The sequence below is a fragment of the Haemaphysalis longicornis genome, unplaced genomic scaffold (genome assembly GCF_048455015.1).
Source record: "Haemaphysalis longicornis isolate Haplotype H1 unplaced genomic scaffold, Haemaphysalis longicornis Haplotype H1 scaffold_12, whole genome shotgun sequence".
In the NCBI taxonomy this organism is placed as follows: domain Eukaryota; kingdom Metazoa; phylum Arthropoda; class Arachnida; order Ixodida; family Ixodidae; genus Haemaphysalis; species Haemaphysalis longicornis.
Window position 1 is genome coordinate 108,171,179 of NW_027526225.1, and position 17,587 is coordinate 108,188,765.

At 46.5% G+C, this 17,587-nt stretch overlaps 1 protein-coding gene across 2 annotated transcripts in view; it reads left to right on the forward strand.

The window, feature by feature from the left end:
- The window catches only part of LOC144163206 (uncharacterized), a 294,763-nt gene that overhangs the window by 248,318 nt on the left and 28,858 nt on the right, over window positions 1-17,587 (forward strand). For both annotated transcript variants that reach the window (XM_077694061.1, XM_077694062.1), the window contains 2 exons: window positions 3,275-3,423; window positions 14,268-14,349. In XM_077694061.1, coding sequence (XP_077550187.1) covers window positions 3,275-3,423; window positions 14,268-14,349 — 231 coding nt within the window. The remainder of the gene's footprint in view (window positions 1-3,274; window positions 3,424-14,267; window positions 14,350-17,587) is intronic.

A 17,587-nucleotide genomic window follows, 5' to 3' on the forward strand; every position in this document is an offset into this window, starting at 1 on the left:
AACCTCTGAGCCCCGCTCACGAGACGGGGGGCACCAGCCGTGTTTGAAGAATCTCTTCGGCAAACACTACCGTCGTCGTCGTCTTTTCCGGTCTGGCTGCTTCGGGCCGCACATCTCCCATCACCTACAGGCTGCTGCCCGGGGGCTTAGGCCTAACAAGCGGCGGCGCTCCCACCGCCTTCATCTTGAACAAAGAACCACCAGAGGCTGGCTGCCCGTCTTGCACTTGCTTCTTATCCCGCTCACGCGAAGTCACCGTCCAGATGACAATGCCTGCGTGTTGCGTCGTGATCAAGTGCGCAATCATCCAAGCCCGCTCCGCCTAGAGGTACAAAATAAACCTAGGAACAGCAAAGGTGTAAGTACTCAGCCTTGAGGTGCACCACCAAAAAGAAACGCCCGCCAGCAGGTCTTTGTGAATGGGTGGCGTCCCTATACATTCACCGTGCGACGTTCGACGTCAGGTTCGTCACGCAGCTGCCAATGACAGAGGTGTGACGATTGAAAAGTAATTAGGAGTCAAGGGCTGAGGCCTCAAAGAGGAAATTGACTGTGTCTTCCGCACGCTGCGGGCTCCTAAACAATGGCTGCTTGTCTTGGAGGAGGGTCCTGTCTTCGCTGCTGCAGAGTCGCGGAAGAACAACAGGGCGTGACGAACGGGATGTTTTGACTGTGCGGGGTGTTGAACTTGACTGGGCATATGACATGTGCGCCTCGAAGATTTTGTAAAACAATATGAAATCGATGGGTACGTTTGTGCTTGTCAAGACCACAACAAGACCACCGCATCGAAGAGTATTGAGACCTGCGCTTCTTCGTGTGCGTGTTGAAAGGCGGCAATTGGCAGGATGCGTGCACAAGTGCAGCGAGTGTACTTGGCATGCCTGTGTACGTGGTCTTTCGGGTACTCGTCCTTACGAAGCATTCAAGTTCTCACGTACGTCGGGATAATTTACATGTGGGTGGCTGCTATCCACTTCGTTTCAGCCTGTGATGCGTGCAGTAGTATGGGCAAACTGCGGTTTTCTGTTCTCCTTTCATTGTCTGGAAATACAAAAGTTTCTTTGTGTTCTTTTTGTATGTGGCTTGCTTGTAACTATACCGCAGCCGAAACATTTTGAATAGATTCTATGAGTGGGTTTTAGAAGTTATCGTTTGCTTTACTGCAGTGATGTGTCCGGCAGTTATTGATGCAACTAGAACACAAAATCTAGAAGTAAAAATCAAGTGAGGTTATCCCTGAGATTGTTGTAATGAAGTTTTGGAAAATAGCTTTACTCCCTTTTCATGAGGGACCACCTAAAAACCGTGCACTCGCATAGATCATCACGTGATATGGCTTATTTAGTAAACAACTGCCAAAATGATTCGCGGTTATGTTTGTTAGGCCCTTTAGGCTGGAAAACAAGCTAGCAACCAAACGCCCTCTCGAAAGGTTTTTATGTTGTCTAATTATTTTGCTTGAAAAAATAAAGCGCGACTTGGACAACGACACTAAACAAGAACGACGGGACAAGCGCTCTTCTTCTTCTTTAGTGCGTTCTTCGTTCTTCTTTTTAGCTTTCTTCTTTTGTGTGGTTGTCCAAGTCGCGCTCTATTTTTCAATAACAATGCACCAACTTGCCCTACAGCTATGTTTAATAATTATTTTGTAATGCTGTTCAAAACATCTGAACTAGATCGTTACCAGCTTTGCCTTTTCACACAGACTTATCACCTCGAGCATGTATTTAATTTTACGAGGCCATTTCTGGTACCTTTTTTTAATTGGAAAGTTTGTCCTGCGGTACTTGATTTCCCGTGAGCACGGCCGTAGTAACATCGAACATCGTTTATACCAGAGATTTGGGAGGCAGTGAGTTAAAAATAGATGCAGCACAGTAATCCTGGCCAGTAGATACTTCTTATTAAAGGGACTCTGCAACACTCCTGATAAACGCTTTTACTCATTTCCTTCGCGTCTGGGAGCTCTGTGAAAGCCATACTTATCGCCAGCACGGCGCGGCACTGCGTTATTTTCTCGTCGCAGCAGAGCTATCCGCCTTGAGTTTCTGTTTTGTTTTTGTGGCTTTCTTTCTAAGGTGGCTTTTAAGCGCGTTCATTGCTAAAACTGAAGAAAAGCCGGCCAATAGCCGCTACATCACTGTAATGACGTCATTCCAGTGGTAGGAGAGCGTCAAGACCGGGAAAGACAGAAAAATCTTTTAAGCAAGTTTCAAAGTTATCTGATGAGCATAGAGCGGTAATTTTTCGGCTGAGGTATTTTGCGACCCCCCAATCTAAGTAGTGAACGTGTTGGTTGACTACGTTCTGCAGGCATTTAAGATATAAAAGAAAATTTGAACAAAGTGTTGCAGGGTCCCTTTAAGGTGACACGCTCATGCTTCGTCGCTGACATAGTACCGAAAATGAGTAACACAATGAAACTCGCAGCCTGTTATGCTAGACGACGTAGCTTTGTTATGCCACACCGGAACTTCTAGCTTCCTGTCCGTGTGTGCGTACATTCTGGAAGTAAAATACGCGGGAAAAGCTTTTTTGCAGAAGAACGTGTTGCTCCAAAACGCACACAAAAAGGAACACACCTAAAGCTGCCGGGAATTGAAGGATTTTTCAGTGCATAAACAAGAGAGAGGATCTCGGCAACGTTGAGTAGCAAAGCATTTCATTCATCAGGACCTCGAGAGATTATGTAGGTACTATCGCGCTCACTACGACCTGCAAGGCTAATTAGTGTTCACCGCTTTCTACAACCTTTGTCTGGTAGACGGGTTTGAAGACCAAGTACGCATTAGGAGCACAACGTCCTAATTAATCAAGCCATACACTACTAACGTATATGCCCACAGTCATTGCTTTGTCGATATAATCGTCTGGATACTAATGAGCCATGTAGCTCATAGTGAGAGCGATAGCACGATCAATTAGCGTTAGTGAATGAGTACCATTCACATGGGAAGTAGCGGTGCTGTACCTTTTCCTAAACGGGTTGCCGCCCTCCCATCATAAGTGGTGACACCAAGGTTCCTTCACCGGCGTCACTATAAATTGCTTTAAACCTAACTCCTTACAAGTTATTTATTATCATGATGACAACAGCGCAAGGGAAGACGAAGACTAAGAAAAGAGCAAACACAGACACCATCACGTCATCATGAGCGTTGTCATCATAAACGTACACCAACTTTCCCAGTTTGCCGCACTTCTAAATGTTATTTATTATGTTTAGAGGATGGTGTGTGAACGAAGCCTTCGCCCTATTTGCCAATCGCAGGCGAGAAGTGGAGACCTCGCAGAGCCAGTTGGCGACGGTGAGCTCTCCAAACGTGACCATGCGCATCACCGACCGGGTGGGAGATGACGTCTTCACGGCCCAAGTTGGCGACCCGCTGGCGCTGCGCTTCGAGATCGTCGACAGCCACAGTGAGTAATTGGAGAACCGCGCTCGCACGTTTATATGGAAAGCGGGTTAGCCCTCCCACACTGGCCGGCGTTCGCCATCTCACCTTTTTTGTGCCTACTGTCCAGGTAGAAAAAAAACTGGGGTTGATTCCTCTGTCATAGAATTCGGTAAAACACGAAAGTGAAATGTGCAGCGAAATCTGCAGCGAAATGCGCATGATTTGCGGGTCAGCGGCTGTCTTGTGGGTGTGCTTGGCAAGGACGCCCTACTGGCGGGTCGCTTTGGCAAAGATGTACTGGCGTCATTTCCGGGATGGATATGACGTCAGTGAAATCTTGGTGTATCCCGGCGTAAAACACATTCGTGTTAAAATATCAAACCCGAAAACGAACAACCCTAAGTATAACGTACTCTTTAGTACTAAATATTGCTTCCCCGTACGAATACCCTATGTTCAGGGGTGCACCCTTTACAGGCCGCTTGTTTTGTTGTACTTGCGTCATTTCCGTGGCGGATATGACGTCAGGGAAATCTTGGTGTACCCAGCCATAAAACACTTTCGTGTCAAACATTTACAATTGTCGTAAGAGGTTCCTAAAGTACAACATAAGGTCCGCATACCCTGAAACCTCGGCGATAGATTTGGAAATTAAAAACTAATGTACAACATGGTAATTGCGCGGAGCAATGACAAGGACGTACAACTACAGGCCGTCCAGCAGATCCTGGCGGCACATGAACAGCAGCGCCCGAGCGAAAGCCGAGAGGGCCCGGCCGCCCAGCGCGGGCAAGCCGGAGGACCTCGGCACGAGTAGCGAGGGAGCAGCCCAGTAAAGAGCCCAGCCGAGAAGACGTAGGGCCGCGTCACGGCGGTTCGGTAACGGAGGCCGCCTGCAGGCGATTTTAATAAAGTCTTCACTCACTCACTCCTTCGGCAGCATCCCCGGTCTCAACGCAGCGCTTTCCGAATATCTTGAAAAATATTGCCTTCCAAGGCGAGCTCGCTGTTTCAGAGGACACAAAGCATTAAATTGTACACTGTCAAGAGGGCAGTATTATTTGAGGCTTTTTTTTTTTTTTTTTGAAGAACAGACACTCGCCGCAGCAGAGTCTTCCTGCTGTCTGTTTTATGAGCTAATTTTCTACTTCAGTTGCAGCAGAGTCATGATGCGACGGGTACCTTGCTCTTCGAAAGCAGCCTTGGAGGCTCTCTTTGTACGGGTAATGCCAAAAGTAATTTAAACGATGATTCCTGAATGCAATGAATTTTAAGTAATTTAAACGATGATTCCTGAATGCAATGAATTTTTTTGCGAAGTGGCTTTGTGGCATCTATTACTCGTTTACCGTAAGTTCCGTCGATCTCGGAAAACTACCTTAATTAAGGGGGACTCACCAGATCTTATTATTATGGAACCTACGGACTTAAAGGAGCCATGAAGACAAATTACAAGTTGGGTTTATTAGAAAGACTGCTTAGTCCCGATAACAGTGATACCAATATCATCGCAATCTTCGAACAAATAACGGAGATATTAAAGAAAACGTTTGAAGCAGTCGCGACCCCCTAGCCAATTTCCCGCAACTTTTCTATGACGTCACGGAACCTTGTTTGTGCGATTGGCGGCCGCCTAAGACACCTGTCGCGACGACACATGACTGGACGTCTGTAATGGGGCCTCTAGTTCCATTTGACCGCATCACTTGAATGCTAACGTGCAGTTAACGCACTCAAAATTATGTTTTATTGTTGGCCCGTATGACGTCCTTCTTGCTCATAACACGTCACTGTGGCGCAAAATTTGAAAGTTTTAAATACTTCTTGCTTTTTTTTTCGTTAAAAAAACATCTTTTGTGGCTCTAATGGAGCTGAGTGAGATACTGAATCCTCGTTCTTTCAAATTAAACGAATTTGTATTTTCTCTTCATGGCTCCTTTAAAAAGCATCATGCGCCGATACGAAAAGTTTTTCAAATTCCTAGGAATGTTCCGAACGGCCTATTAATTTCTTCTAGTTTGCCTCTTTGCTTCTAGCTTGCTTGTAGTTTGCGTCTTTGCTTCTTTGCGTCTAGTTTGGTTCTTTTGGCTTAGCTTCTTCTAGTTTGCTTCTTTTATAAATTAGATATATATTACTTTAATATTGAGATAAAAAATAAACAAGTACCACATTTTGGTTTATCCAGTTCTCACTAGATGGCACTAGATGTCTAGCAAGCAAGAGTTTTATTCTTTTATTTCAGTACAGAAGTGACGTATCTCTAAAGTAAGCAAACTGGGCTGTTGTGAACATTTATATGTGTTCGTAAAGCTTTCGTATTGCTGCACGATGTACTGCACGAAGTAGTAAGTCCCATAGGAACGTTAACAGGTGAGTTCCCCTCAAACGCACACAAATGGAGCCAGGAAAGTCCCTTAAGGAGAAATTTATCAAACTTAGGAGACCGTGTTCCAAATACTTTTTGCGGCACCCGTACATCTTGACACATCATGAAGTCCAGCTGGTGCGTAAGCCTAATCAGTGCCCAGACTACACGCAGGAGTTTTTTCCACCACAGAAGTGGGGTCTAGACTTCTATTCGTAGTTCAACAACTCACACAAAACTTGAGTTTCTTATCTGGTTGTTTCTCAGGTACTGCATCGACTTCAATTTCCGATTACTACGCTTAATAGGGAAGATATGGTGGTAACTTTTAGTTAAGCCCGTTACAACAGGATGAGTTCTAAGCGCCACACACGTTTGGAGTACAAAAGCTTAACAGCAAGAGCAAAAAATACCTATCCCAACAAGTCCTAAAGTTCCTCGAGGCATATCCTGATGGTTTCCTGCATACATTACCGCCCAGACGCCACGATATAAACAAGCTTAATCTTGTTGCCGACTTATCGCAAATCTGTCTCGTTCGCTCCGAGAAGCCAGCTCTCATCCCGAGGTCAGCGAACGAGAACGCTGTTTCCCGTCTGCGCACCTTGCGAAACTCTCATCCACAACTTTTAATACAAAGCCTGCCCGACTGATCCATCAGAGCTGGCGACTACCCCCTAGAGCAACGTGCATGGTTGGCGCTCGTGCTCGAATACCCTTCTCCGCGAGGGCTAACAGCGAGCGGCTAAACTCGTGGGCGTAGTGACTCGGCTGATTTCACGCACGTGGGGCATTACGCATCTATCATCATTACGATCGTCGATGTCAGTTCCGCTTTTCCGGCTCGCCCGCTTGATGCGGCGTTGTATACGGTAATCGAGAGCACAGGTATACGAGTATTGCATAGAAGGTGCGTTCACCTGAACGCTTTTTCTATGCCGCCTTCCCCGTGGTTGTTGCCGTGCGCGACGTTCGAAAGGAAGTCCGTGCGCTTCGGATGATACGCTGCCGGCACGCGCGCGTCACAACGCATTTGTTCCACGCGCGCAAAGGTGATGCGCAGACAATAACACGAAGAAACTAAATCGGACACACGTGTCGACTTTGTTTTGCGCTGCAGAACCGTTAGCGTTAAGTGAGGCACCCGTGTTTGTTCGTTCTTCTGTCCTTGTTTTAGGGGCGAAGCCGCTTAGAGGCTGGGGCTGTTGGCGTCTCATGTCGTCGTCGTAATCGTCGTCTCATGTAGTCACCGTACTAAAACACCGGGAAACTCGTTTACGCCTCGCTCTAGAACGTAACGCGTACAAAAAGAACACACCGGGACACTCGTTTACGCCTCGCGCTTGAGAGCTTCGTGCTCCAAAGACAAGAGACTTTTACAGCGAAGCTGTATACCTCTACCCCGCAACGGTTTCATCTCCATTGGCAAAAACTCCAAGTCGCCCAGAATACACTTATACACTTTTTTGAGGGTTGAAAAACTGCGCGTAAAGGACAAGACAATAAGGAAGGGTCAGGACGGGAAGGGTCAGGACGCACCCTGGCTAGGCTGCGGATAGGCCACACACATGTTACGCACTCCCACCTGCTCACTGGAACTTCAGGACCCACGTGTAGCAGGTGTGGAAAGGGCCTATCCGTAGTCCACATACTAATCACATGCAGAGCACTTGACACAACACGACACAAACATTTCCCTGAATTATACCGACGACACATTCCTTTGCACCCATCATATTTTTTAGCCGACGAACCAATGTTTTCTAGTCAGCGTGTTTTTAAGTTTTTAGCTGAGGTGAACTTTCTGCAGCTCTTGTCATATCACGTGTAATCATCCTGGCCCTATACACCAGCCATCTCCATTGTCTTGTTTTGCATCACTTTATTGTCTTTTAGTCCCATGTTCTAGTATTTACGGTCTCATCACAATTCAGTAACTTCTTTTTGGCGCTCTTTGCCCATAGTCGGCCTTGCGCCAATAAAACCCAACTATCATCATCATCATCAGTTTTTCAACCCTCAAAATGTTTCACCAACAAGCCCAACAACACGCTGTACACTCGTGCACTTCATGCTTCGCCCCTCACCTGTAGGTTTCACGTTAGTGGAGATGGCCCGGGATTTTTCTGGCCCTGTTGGAATGAGTAATAACTGAGACCCTGTGTGAAGCGCGCTTAGCAAAAGTTTAAGTAACCCAGTTTGGGGACAACAGAAGCTGAAGTGACGGTTTTTAAAGCGAAGCTTTCTATGCTTGCACTGATGGCGTCTCTCGTCGAGCAAAACGCACTACAGGAAAGCCAACTTTACACAACGGGTTTCACATGAAACAAAACGCTTTCCGTGGTCGGAATGGAACCTGGCAACCTCGCGTTATGAACCCAACGTCCGTCCGATTGTGCTAATCCGGCACAGTCGGAGCAGTTTGGATCTTGGACTTTGACTCAGGTTGCATGGGAGAAAACTTCGCGTTTTAGTCATTGTTCTCTTAAGAAAGGGGCTTTGATTTTTTAACAGCGCAGCTGTTTAGCAAATCGTTATATTTTCTGCCCGCAGTTAAAAATGCCGAGAAAACGCCGAGCATACCCATTGGGGGGATTGGCCAAGAATTGAGAGCATACCCAATAAAGGAGATTGGCTAAGATTGGCCAAAAAAATAAATAAATCCAGCGTTCGCCGTCATCGGGGCAGCACTTGCTCGGAACGAGAAAGACACGTCATAGCGTGCGCCCCTCCAAGGTGATGTCCAATGGTTATCAGTTCAAAAAAAAATTTAAGGAGGCTCCAACTTATAGCAACTCGATTATAAAGTAACGGTCGTTTCGGCAGCGAAGAAAAAGCAAATAGGCTGCAATCATGGACTTAAACCGTAGTGATTGTCGCTACCTTCAAGTCTTGCACGTTAGTGTCAGCTTCCTTAATTTTTTAATTAATAACTCAGAACGTAGGGCAGCTCTGCTGACGCTGCAGTAACATTGCGATGGTCCGGCACTGAATGATTTTTTCACGAAATAAAGATAAGAAATATCAGGCATCGTACAGAATGTCTCGATTTCGTAGTAGAGGAAATTATAAAAACAATTACCGGCGTACCAACGTCACGATAACATTCTAATGGCACGATCAAACGGAAGTATGCAGGTACTACTGTATTCGCACGGTTCTGTTTCTTGGTGGTGGCTTTGGTAGTCGCCCGCCAATGACGGAAACAAGTCTCTGTGACGTCATATGAGCTGGGCGAAAAAGTGGCTGGTGTGTCGCCACTGCTTCGTATATTTTAAGTGCAGAGCACTTTAGGGGCTCGCCTTGTCGTCGTAGCTCGCTAACGGTCGATGTCAAGCGACTGCCGGAATCAGGCGGCACAGCGAGACAACGGACCAAAGTAGAGCCTGGTGTACCGTCGTCAGGGAGTCACGCTGAGGCTTCGAAAACGCGGTTTAAATAGTCATAACCTCTCGAACCTCGTGAACCGCTGCCGCTTGTCATACATCTCCCCGTTGTTTAGCGCAAAGAAAACTGCAGGTACATTTAAGGCAAAATCAGTGTATATAACCGTCAGCCCCCGAGTTCATTTAGTTAGGAACGCTCGTTGGGTTTGGTTTTTACGACAGTAAGCGGAAAAAGTCGGCCGCGCAAGAAAAAGATGGCGCGTTCGAAATGACGCAGGAAGGCTCCAGCCGCGCAAGAAAAAAATTATGCGTTCGAAATTGCGTAGAAAGGCTCCAGCCGCGCAACAAAAAAAAAAATGGCGCATTCGAAATGACGCAAAACTGCTCCAGTATACGAAATTAAGGCAAGCACAAAAAAAACACAACTCCTGCTGGCTCACTTTCAGGCAGGGAGGCGCGCGAGCACTGTGAAGGCGGGAAATTTGAATTGCATATTCATCAAGGGAGGAGGGAGACAGGGCGGCGAAGAGCGTGATGGGTGGTAGCAGTGAGCGGATAACGGCGCCACAGCCTATTATGGCGAGTCACTGCTCTGCACTTCCGACAGCTTTCACATTGAGTGGAACGGCGTTTTCCTTATTGCCTGGACTGTTTTTTTGAAGTTTGCGTTGAAATTTGCATCCTCGTTATTCTCTCCCGGTTAAGAAATCTCTTGCATGAACCAAATTCGTGCTGCGTCTTCATGGTTCCTTTATGTAAACCATGAAGACGTTGTAGCTTACGTAAGGCGTCTTTATTGCGAAAGCAACAACTCGTCCAGACGTTTATGACGAACCCGATGGTATGCAGAATGCAATCAGCCGCATATGTGCGCTACACTTTGGGAGCACCCATACCCGAAACAGCCTGCAAAAACCTTCGGGGCTCTATATCTGCCGCTGGACTTAACCTTGATGCAGCCGCTCTCTTGCTCGAATGAACACACAGCTAGAAAACGTTAATCCTATCTGCCTTTCCGATATCGTGGACTAGAAAAAAATTTAACCGGCTCAACGATGCAGTTCGTGTTGATACGAAGCACGAACAGGCTGCAAAACCGGTCAAGCAAGGATTGCCTACCGCATTTGTTTATTTTGCCGCCGCCCTGCGTATGAAGCAATGTGGCCATGTAAATATCTGCACCAATGCGGCCCTTGCTTTCCCGCATGTTACCTCTCAGCAGCTATATAAAAGAGCGAGCGGTTGATTGATGCCTAATTAATTTAGGTGCCCCGGTCGGGCGTGTAATAGATCGCGTTCCTCGATGATTATTTGGGCTGATGCCGAACGAGCGCTTTCACAATGAGCGTCTCCACGTGGCTTAAACATCGCCCATGCCTACCCATGAGCACGGCCGGCGTCGATTACTCTCACCGTTTGCTGGCTTTCACTCTTAGTTAATTTTATGTGTCTTTGTTTTGGTTCACGTTCGCTTCGTGGGCCTCGAATTGTAAAGGAACACACACGACCATGGCGTGCCGCAAAATTGCATGTGCGCCCCTTTGCCCCACCCCTTTTCCTTCCTCCCGATGTAGAGTAGCCGTGGTAAGGGATGATACCCGATCGGCGACATAAATTCTGGCTGGCAAAAAGTCGGCGTCGCAGGAAGGTAGTACACGCCACCACTTGCTCTTGCCGACCTTGGGTGGCCTCCGTGTACCTTAAATAGAGCACATTATGATCCTTCATCATCGAATGCGTCGTGTTGAAGCTCCTCCTGAGGACTTGTCAGTTCGTCATCTGTCAATATTAGGTTGGAACAAAAAGGAATGGCGTTTGAGAGCTGGCTGAAATTGGGGTAGAGTACTAACTCGCCCAAGTTCTACACTTGCTAATTTTGCTACACTGGCTACAATTTTTGCTACGATTTTGCTTCAACTAATAAGATGGTAGAATTCGGTTAGCATACTACAGTTGAACCTAGTTGGAACGAAAACTTATTTAGCGAATTATCGGCTATAGCGAACTAAATACGAACTGGTTAGTCACGCTTCGTTTTAATGACAGTTATTCTTTTACAACGAAAGCGAAACTGTGAAAGCCGCGCGCACTATCGCATATAACAAAGAAATATTTGACCAGTAGGTGAGAAGCTGCTTGGAAAAACTCCCGGCGTCCGAAACTGCAGAAGTAGAAAAGGCCCCCTTGTTCGTGGACACTGTGTAAAACTTCATCCTGCTCAGTGCTGTGAATATCAACCAAACTAAGGTCACGTCCTTCCTCGAAAAAATTAGAACGTAGGCCTGTTTTGTCAAATAAACTTTGTTCTGTTGTAATTTCATGTTCTGGTTTATTGAGCTTGAAATGCCACAAGGTGAAAGATATGGGTTGCCTTGTTTATAGTAGGTTCGAAGATTAATATAATTCGTTTTTGTATGAAGGATTTTTGCGAAAGCCAGATTACCGATTTGTTTGAACCGATTTTTAGCTCTACTGTTACAACGAATATCGGATACAGTCAAACCCGGCTATAACGAACCCAGATAGAGCGAATTATGCTATATATCGAACAAAAATAATTCAGTTACGGAAATACATGGGAAACATATTCCTTTACCGAAGTTTACATCCGATATATCGAACTCTGCGCGCCTAGAATGGCCGCGACCACGGAGAAAGAGCCGTGACTGAGACGTTGCGCCTCGAAGGGAGCGACGTGATGCCCGACACTTCCCGTAACGATTTCGGACGCGCGGGACTCACATCGGAACCTTCCCAGTCAGCGAGTTCGGACCAAGGCAGCAGCATTGGTGAAATGTGGGAAGAGCTCGCCAATGTTCCCGATGATGTCGGGAGTGAAAGCCATCCGACGCTTATAATGAAGCGCTTTCGGCAGTCGATGTTCTCCGCCAATGCTTCTTCGATTTTGGAGGACGCGGTCTTGAACTGGTGCAAACAATGTTTCGTTTAGAGAATGCTATGCTAGTTGAAGTCACCAAAAGCAAAGTGAAAACAAAAATCACCGCTTCTTTTTTTGCAAAGTAGGCAATTGGGGCAGAAAGTAGCTTTATTACTTGCAATAGATGGATTATTTTGGGTATGGTAATGGCTACTTTACTGTGTTCGTTTCTGAATGCGGGGATGGTGGAGTTGGGGTGGGTGTGTGTGTGTGTGGGGGGGGGGGGGGGGGGGGGGCTCCCGCGGATTGCGAACTCGTAACAGTAAGCTCGTTATAGGCGGGTTTGGCTATATCGAACTACTGGATATATCGAACTAGGTGCATATTGCAGTTCGCTATAAACGGGTTTGACTGTATAACGAACAAAATTATTGTCCTGATACTATTTTGTTATAACGAGGTTCGACTGGACTCACATTGTGACAGCGGCGATGTCGCGAAAGGGTCATCGGCTTATGTGGCAGACAGTGACAAAACCTGAGTGACGGCAGCGAAATGTTTTCAAGTGAGCATTGCACACATCCCGAGTCTTTTCGATGACCGGTTCGCAGAGGGTTCAAGGTAATTTTCATTACTTAAGGACTTGGGGCCAAAAAGTGCTATAATTTTCGTGTTTCTTTTTGCTTTTGTTGCGGACGGTTGACAACGGCATTCATGCCACAGTGAAAAATTCTGTCACGCATGTCTTGATTTGACGAAAATCAAGTTTTCATCAAAAGTTTCTTCATCGTGCCGAGAGTTTATTGACCGCTAGGAAGTTAAAAGGAGCTTCCTTCTCGCTCGAGTACGACTAAAATATTGTATGGTATGCCCGGAAACTGGCAAACGCATATTCCTTTTTTACGGTCACAAAATAGCTTGCTCAAACTTGAAGGGTAGGAAGTGCAGATTTTTGTTCAAGTTCGCGTTGCAATCTAGCTGTAATAACGCTGTGTGGTGGCTTCCCGTATCTCCTCTGTTCTTGTCTGTATTGGGTATGATTTTTTTCAAGATTGAACGCTTTGAATCACTTGTGACCCAGAAACGTCTACCGTAGCCGAGAAAAATTTGATCAAGTCTGCACATGAATTGAACCGGCTTAGAAACAAGAACACGCTTTTATCGTGGTTAATCATCCACCATTAAATTTTATTTTGCACTGGTTATAAAGCCAAGGGGGTGAGGCATTACGCCTTGGTTGGTTATTTCCAGTATCTTATCGGCATGATGCCTGATACGATTTAATCGTAACCATCACTATTATATACAGATCCCCACACTTGCATTTTTTAGACTAGAAATGTGGAACTACTCAAGAATGGATATCTGGCTTCGTTTAAAATGACCGCTTCATTTTTTTTTCATTCCTCAAATTATTCCCAGGGTCGCAGTTAAGAATTAAGAATCTTGTCGAGCGGTCTCTATATTATTCGTGCAGTTTTTGTGTCAAATTTTCGTGTGCTCATATTCCATGACATTCTCATTGGCACAAGTTGCCCTGCTCTCTCTCCGTGGTTCACCATGCGAACCGGTTATCAGAAAAAGCGATACATCAGATTAATTTCTACCACACATTGTTGTATTCTGAGATTACGCAATTCGGCTCTATAGGCCTGCTTTCGCGATAGCAATTCCGTTACCAGCATCCCGATTCCTCTCTTTCTACTGAGGAAAAGAACGCACCTGAGATGTTCGCTGGATTTTGAAGTGAACCCACTGTCTTTTAAGTGCCGAGCACTTTAGGGGCTCGCCTTCTCGTCGTAAGCTCGCTGTAACGGTCGATGTCAAGCGACTGCCGGAATCCGGCGGCGCAGCGAGATAACGGACCCAAGTAGAGCCCGTCATTCTATCTTCGGGCAGAGGCTTCGAAAACCAAGCGGTTTAAATAGCCATGACCGTTCGGAACTCGTGCAACGCTAGCACTTGTCATACATCTCCCCGTTGTTTAGCGCAAAAAAATAACTGCAGGTACATTTGACGCAAAATATATGTAATTAACCGGCACCACCCGCGTTCATTTAGTTTGGAGCGCTCGTTGGCTTGGATTGTGCTATAGTAATTTGAATTGCATTGTGTGGTAGCAGTGGGCGGATAACGGCGCTACAGCCCATTATGGCGAATCATTGCTATGCACTTCCGACAGATTTCACGTCGATGGAACGGCTTTAAATTTTTTCTCTCTCTCTTTTTCTCTTAAGGTCCCTACGAAATCTTTGTGCGCGAGCTGGTCGCTATGGATGGAGTCGACAGTAGTGAGATACTGCTCGTCGACAGTCACGGGTGAGTGTTTTGGCACAGTTTATATGCCTTTCTTTGATTGACTAGTGTTTCGTGTCACCTGACAATCAGTTATAGTCGGGAACAAATTAAGAACAGCAAAAGCTCATGCGCGGTATCACGCCGCCTAAGCGACGGACCCGGATTTCAACGGACTCGCGCGTTTTGAAAGGAGATTGCCATGAATGCACGATATCGTCTTCATTTCATCACGTAGTTTGTTTGTCGTCGCCGCAGTAATTTATAAGCATATTAACTCCGAAAAAATTGCGGAAACTGCTCCTGCCATGTTGAAAATATTCCCAGTAACGCACTACTTGCGCCGCGCGGAGTAACATCCGGCTCCGGTGATGAGGCACAGCGGCAACTTCCGCTAGGTATATTTGTCCTTTTTGGTAAGATGGCATGTCATCACCCCGCTACAAAGGAGAAACGAATAGCAATCAGCAATCATCATCATCATCGTTGCCGTTCTTAACTTGTTCCCGACTATAGTATGCATTGGTATCTAACTGTACGGCCTAGACGACAGTCCTGACATTGTTTTGCGCACACGAATGGCTTGGCTTGGCGTGACTTGAATTAGGTAGCGCGAACTCTTCGACGACGAGACGACAGCGCGCGACATGTCAGTTAGCAGGGCACGGCGGCAGGGAGGGGGTTGAAGACAATTGACGGGCGTTACGATGGTACAAGGCAGCGGCAAGAAGTTGTACGGTGTGCCGTGGGTCGTACGGAGAACGAACGAAATGTTGTGGCCCCTGCTGTGAGCGGAGACGACAGGGCGCGGCCAAAACGACAAGACAAATCGTGCGTTGGGGCCCGACGCCGTGCGTTGGCTTTCGTTGTCTTTTCTGTTGCCGCTGGTAGTGCGTGCCTGGTTCGTCACATATCACAGCGTGCGAACGGGGCGCACGCTTTTGACTAATGTTTATGCCTCTGGTGGTCTAAATAGCAACAATCGGGATCGCCAGCATGGTTACCAACTGTAACCAGTCATGTAATCATGATACAGCTAAAGAGGTAATAATGACAAAAAATACCGTATTTTCGCGCGTATAACCCGCCCCTGCATATCACCCCCGCACCCATTTTCCATCGACGAATAAAAAAATATATATCCCCGCGCATCGCCCGCATATTTTATACATTAAAGGATGGACCAAAGATACTACTCAAGCAAACTTGCACATTTGTTTATGCTAAAGAACTTACCTAGCTGACTAGATGACTTGCCGCATACATTTTTTTTTCAGTGTGGTATAATGTTGAGCTGTGTATACAAAATAAGCATTGTCAATGGGGTCACATGGGCTTGGTCACTATTACTGCTGTAGAGGCATCACGTCCCAACTCGCATTGCGGTGAAGCTGAAGCAAAAGAAATACCACGCATAAATCCGCACCTCTACTTCACCCCTGAAATTTCCGAATTTTTTTTGTGCGGGCTATACACGCGAAAATGCGGTAATCATGGTTGTCATATTTCTTTTCTTGTTTGAGAGGACGGTAAGGACACGAAAGATACTTGCGGATAGGTCACAAAACGGCTTCATTTTAAAGGAAAGGAGAAGTGTGTGTTAAAACATAAAAGCTCATTTGGCGGTGCGAAAATTGAGCGCACAGTCTGTTGGCAGAGCAGGAGATTGTGGGATGTGGCCTATTCTCGGAAAGCTTGCGTATTGTGAAGTACAACTTCAACCAGGTGTTAATGGTTGCCCTGATGTTCAGCTTGAAACATTTTTCTAGCCTAAAAGAGAGTGTACTCCAACCAAATCTTTCGAATTTCGAGATGTAGGGCACTGCATTTAACAAACTGCCTCAAATATTTTTGCTAAAAAGACCTTGACGTGTAACTTCGTGCCTTCATGACCTTCAAATAACACGTCTTACGAAAGTTTGTCATTATTTCAACGTGAGTAAAGTGCCTTGCCTTGTCGTAGAATTTCAAATTTTAAACGAAGTTCTACCTGATAACGGTGGAAAGAAGTGGCATTGCCAACAATGTTTTTAAAAGCTGATATTTTCTTTCACGCTTTGTTATTCCAGCGGCCGAAAAACGTCAAGTCTGGGAAAAAGATAAAAACATTTTGAGCAAGTTTCTAATTTATCTGATGGACACAGAGCAGTAATTTCTAGATGAGGTACCTTGTGACCCCTGGAGCTGAGGTACCTTGTAAATGCTGGATGTGTTAGTTGACTACGTTCTGCAAGCATTTAGGATTTCGAAAGGAGTTAAAAAAGTGTTTCAGGGCCCCTTAACCACATGGGCAAATCCGGGCAAATGCCCAAGGTTTTTTACATGTATAACGGAGACGTTGCTTTGCTTGAAATATGAAGTGGGAGAATAAGTTCAGGTATTATTTTTTTTTTCGCATCAATTATTTTGGCAAATATCTGGTGACATTATCGAAGAGGGTCAGTTTTAGTGTTGAGAGTGTTTCTGCTAAACTAACATCCCTACGATAGTCTCCGCAGCCACTGCCTTCCGGATACGACTGAAACACAGAAACGAAGCCCTTGGGCAAGGAATAAGTATCTCGCTGGTCAAAACCCAGAAGAGAAGAGAAATGGAAAAAACAGCGCCTCAGCCACAGTTCGTTAACCGCAGTATCAGGCGCCGACAGCGCTAAAAAGACAACAGCCCGTAGAACAAAAGGACAACAGCGACAGAAACGAAAAAGTCTGTCGGCCATAGGCAGGCAGACTCGCTCCTTCCTCCTTAGGCCGGTCTTTGGCCGATTAGTGGCGAAACAAGCGCTCATCTGCCTACTCCCGCTGCCTTTTAAACTCACTCCGCCGCATTCCGGGATAGCTTAATCGCCGGGCTGTCGGAAGACGCTGTCTCTGGCCCCCTACATTATCTCTGGACGAGGCCCTGCTCTGTTGCCGCCATTAGGTGAGGGGCTGAGCGGGGGGCGGATCAGGCCACAGCGAGACTCGTTGGCACCGAGACGGCCGCATGCGAATTGTAGATCGCGGGGCCTCCGGCTGCGTTGACGGCTACCCGAGATTCTTTATATCCGGGCCACATCTCTGGCCGAAAAGTACACTGGCCCTTTGAGACAGTTCTCGCTTTATGTGTGTGTGTGTCTCGGTGTGCGAGGGCGCCGAATAAAACGGCAGTGGGGGATGGAGGATGCGACGGGCTGAGGTATTTTGTTCTGTGGCGCCCCCTATACTTCCTTACCGTCTGCCTCTTCGAGGAGAGGTCGTTGTACCGTGGGTGTCTTGGGGCATAT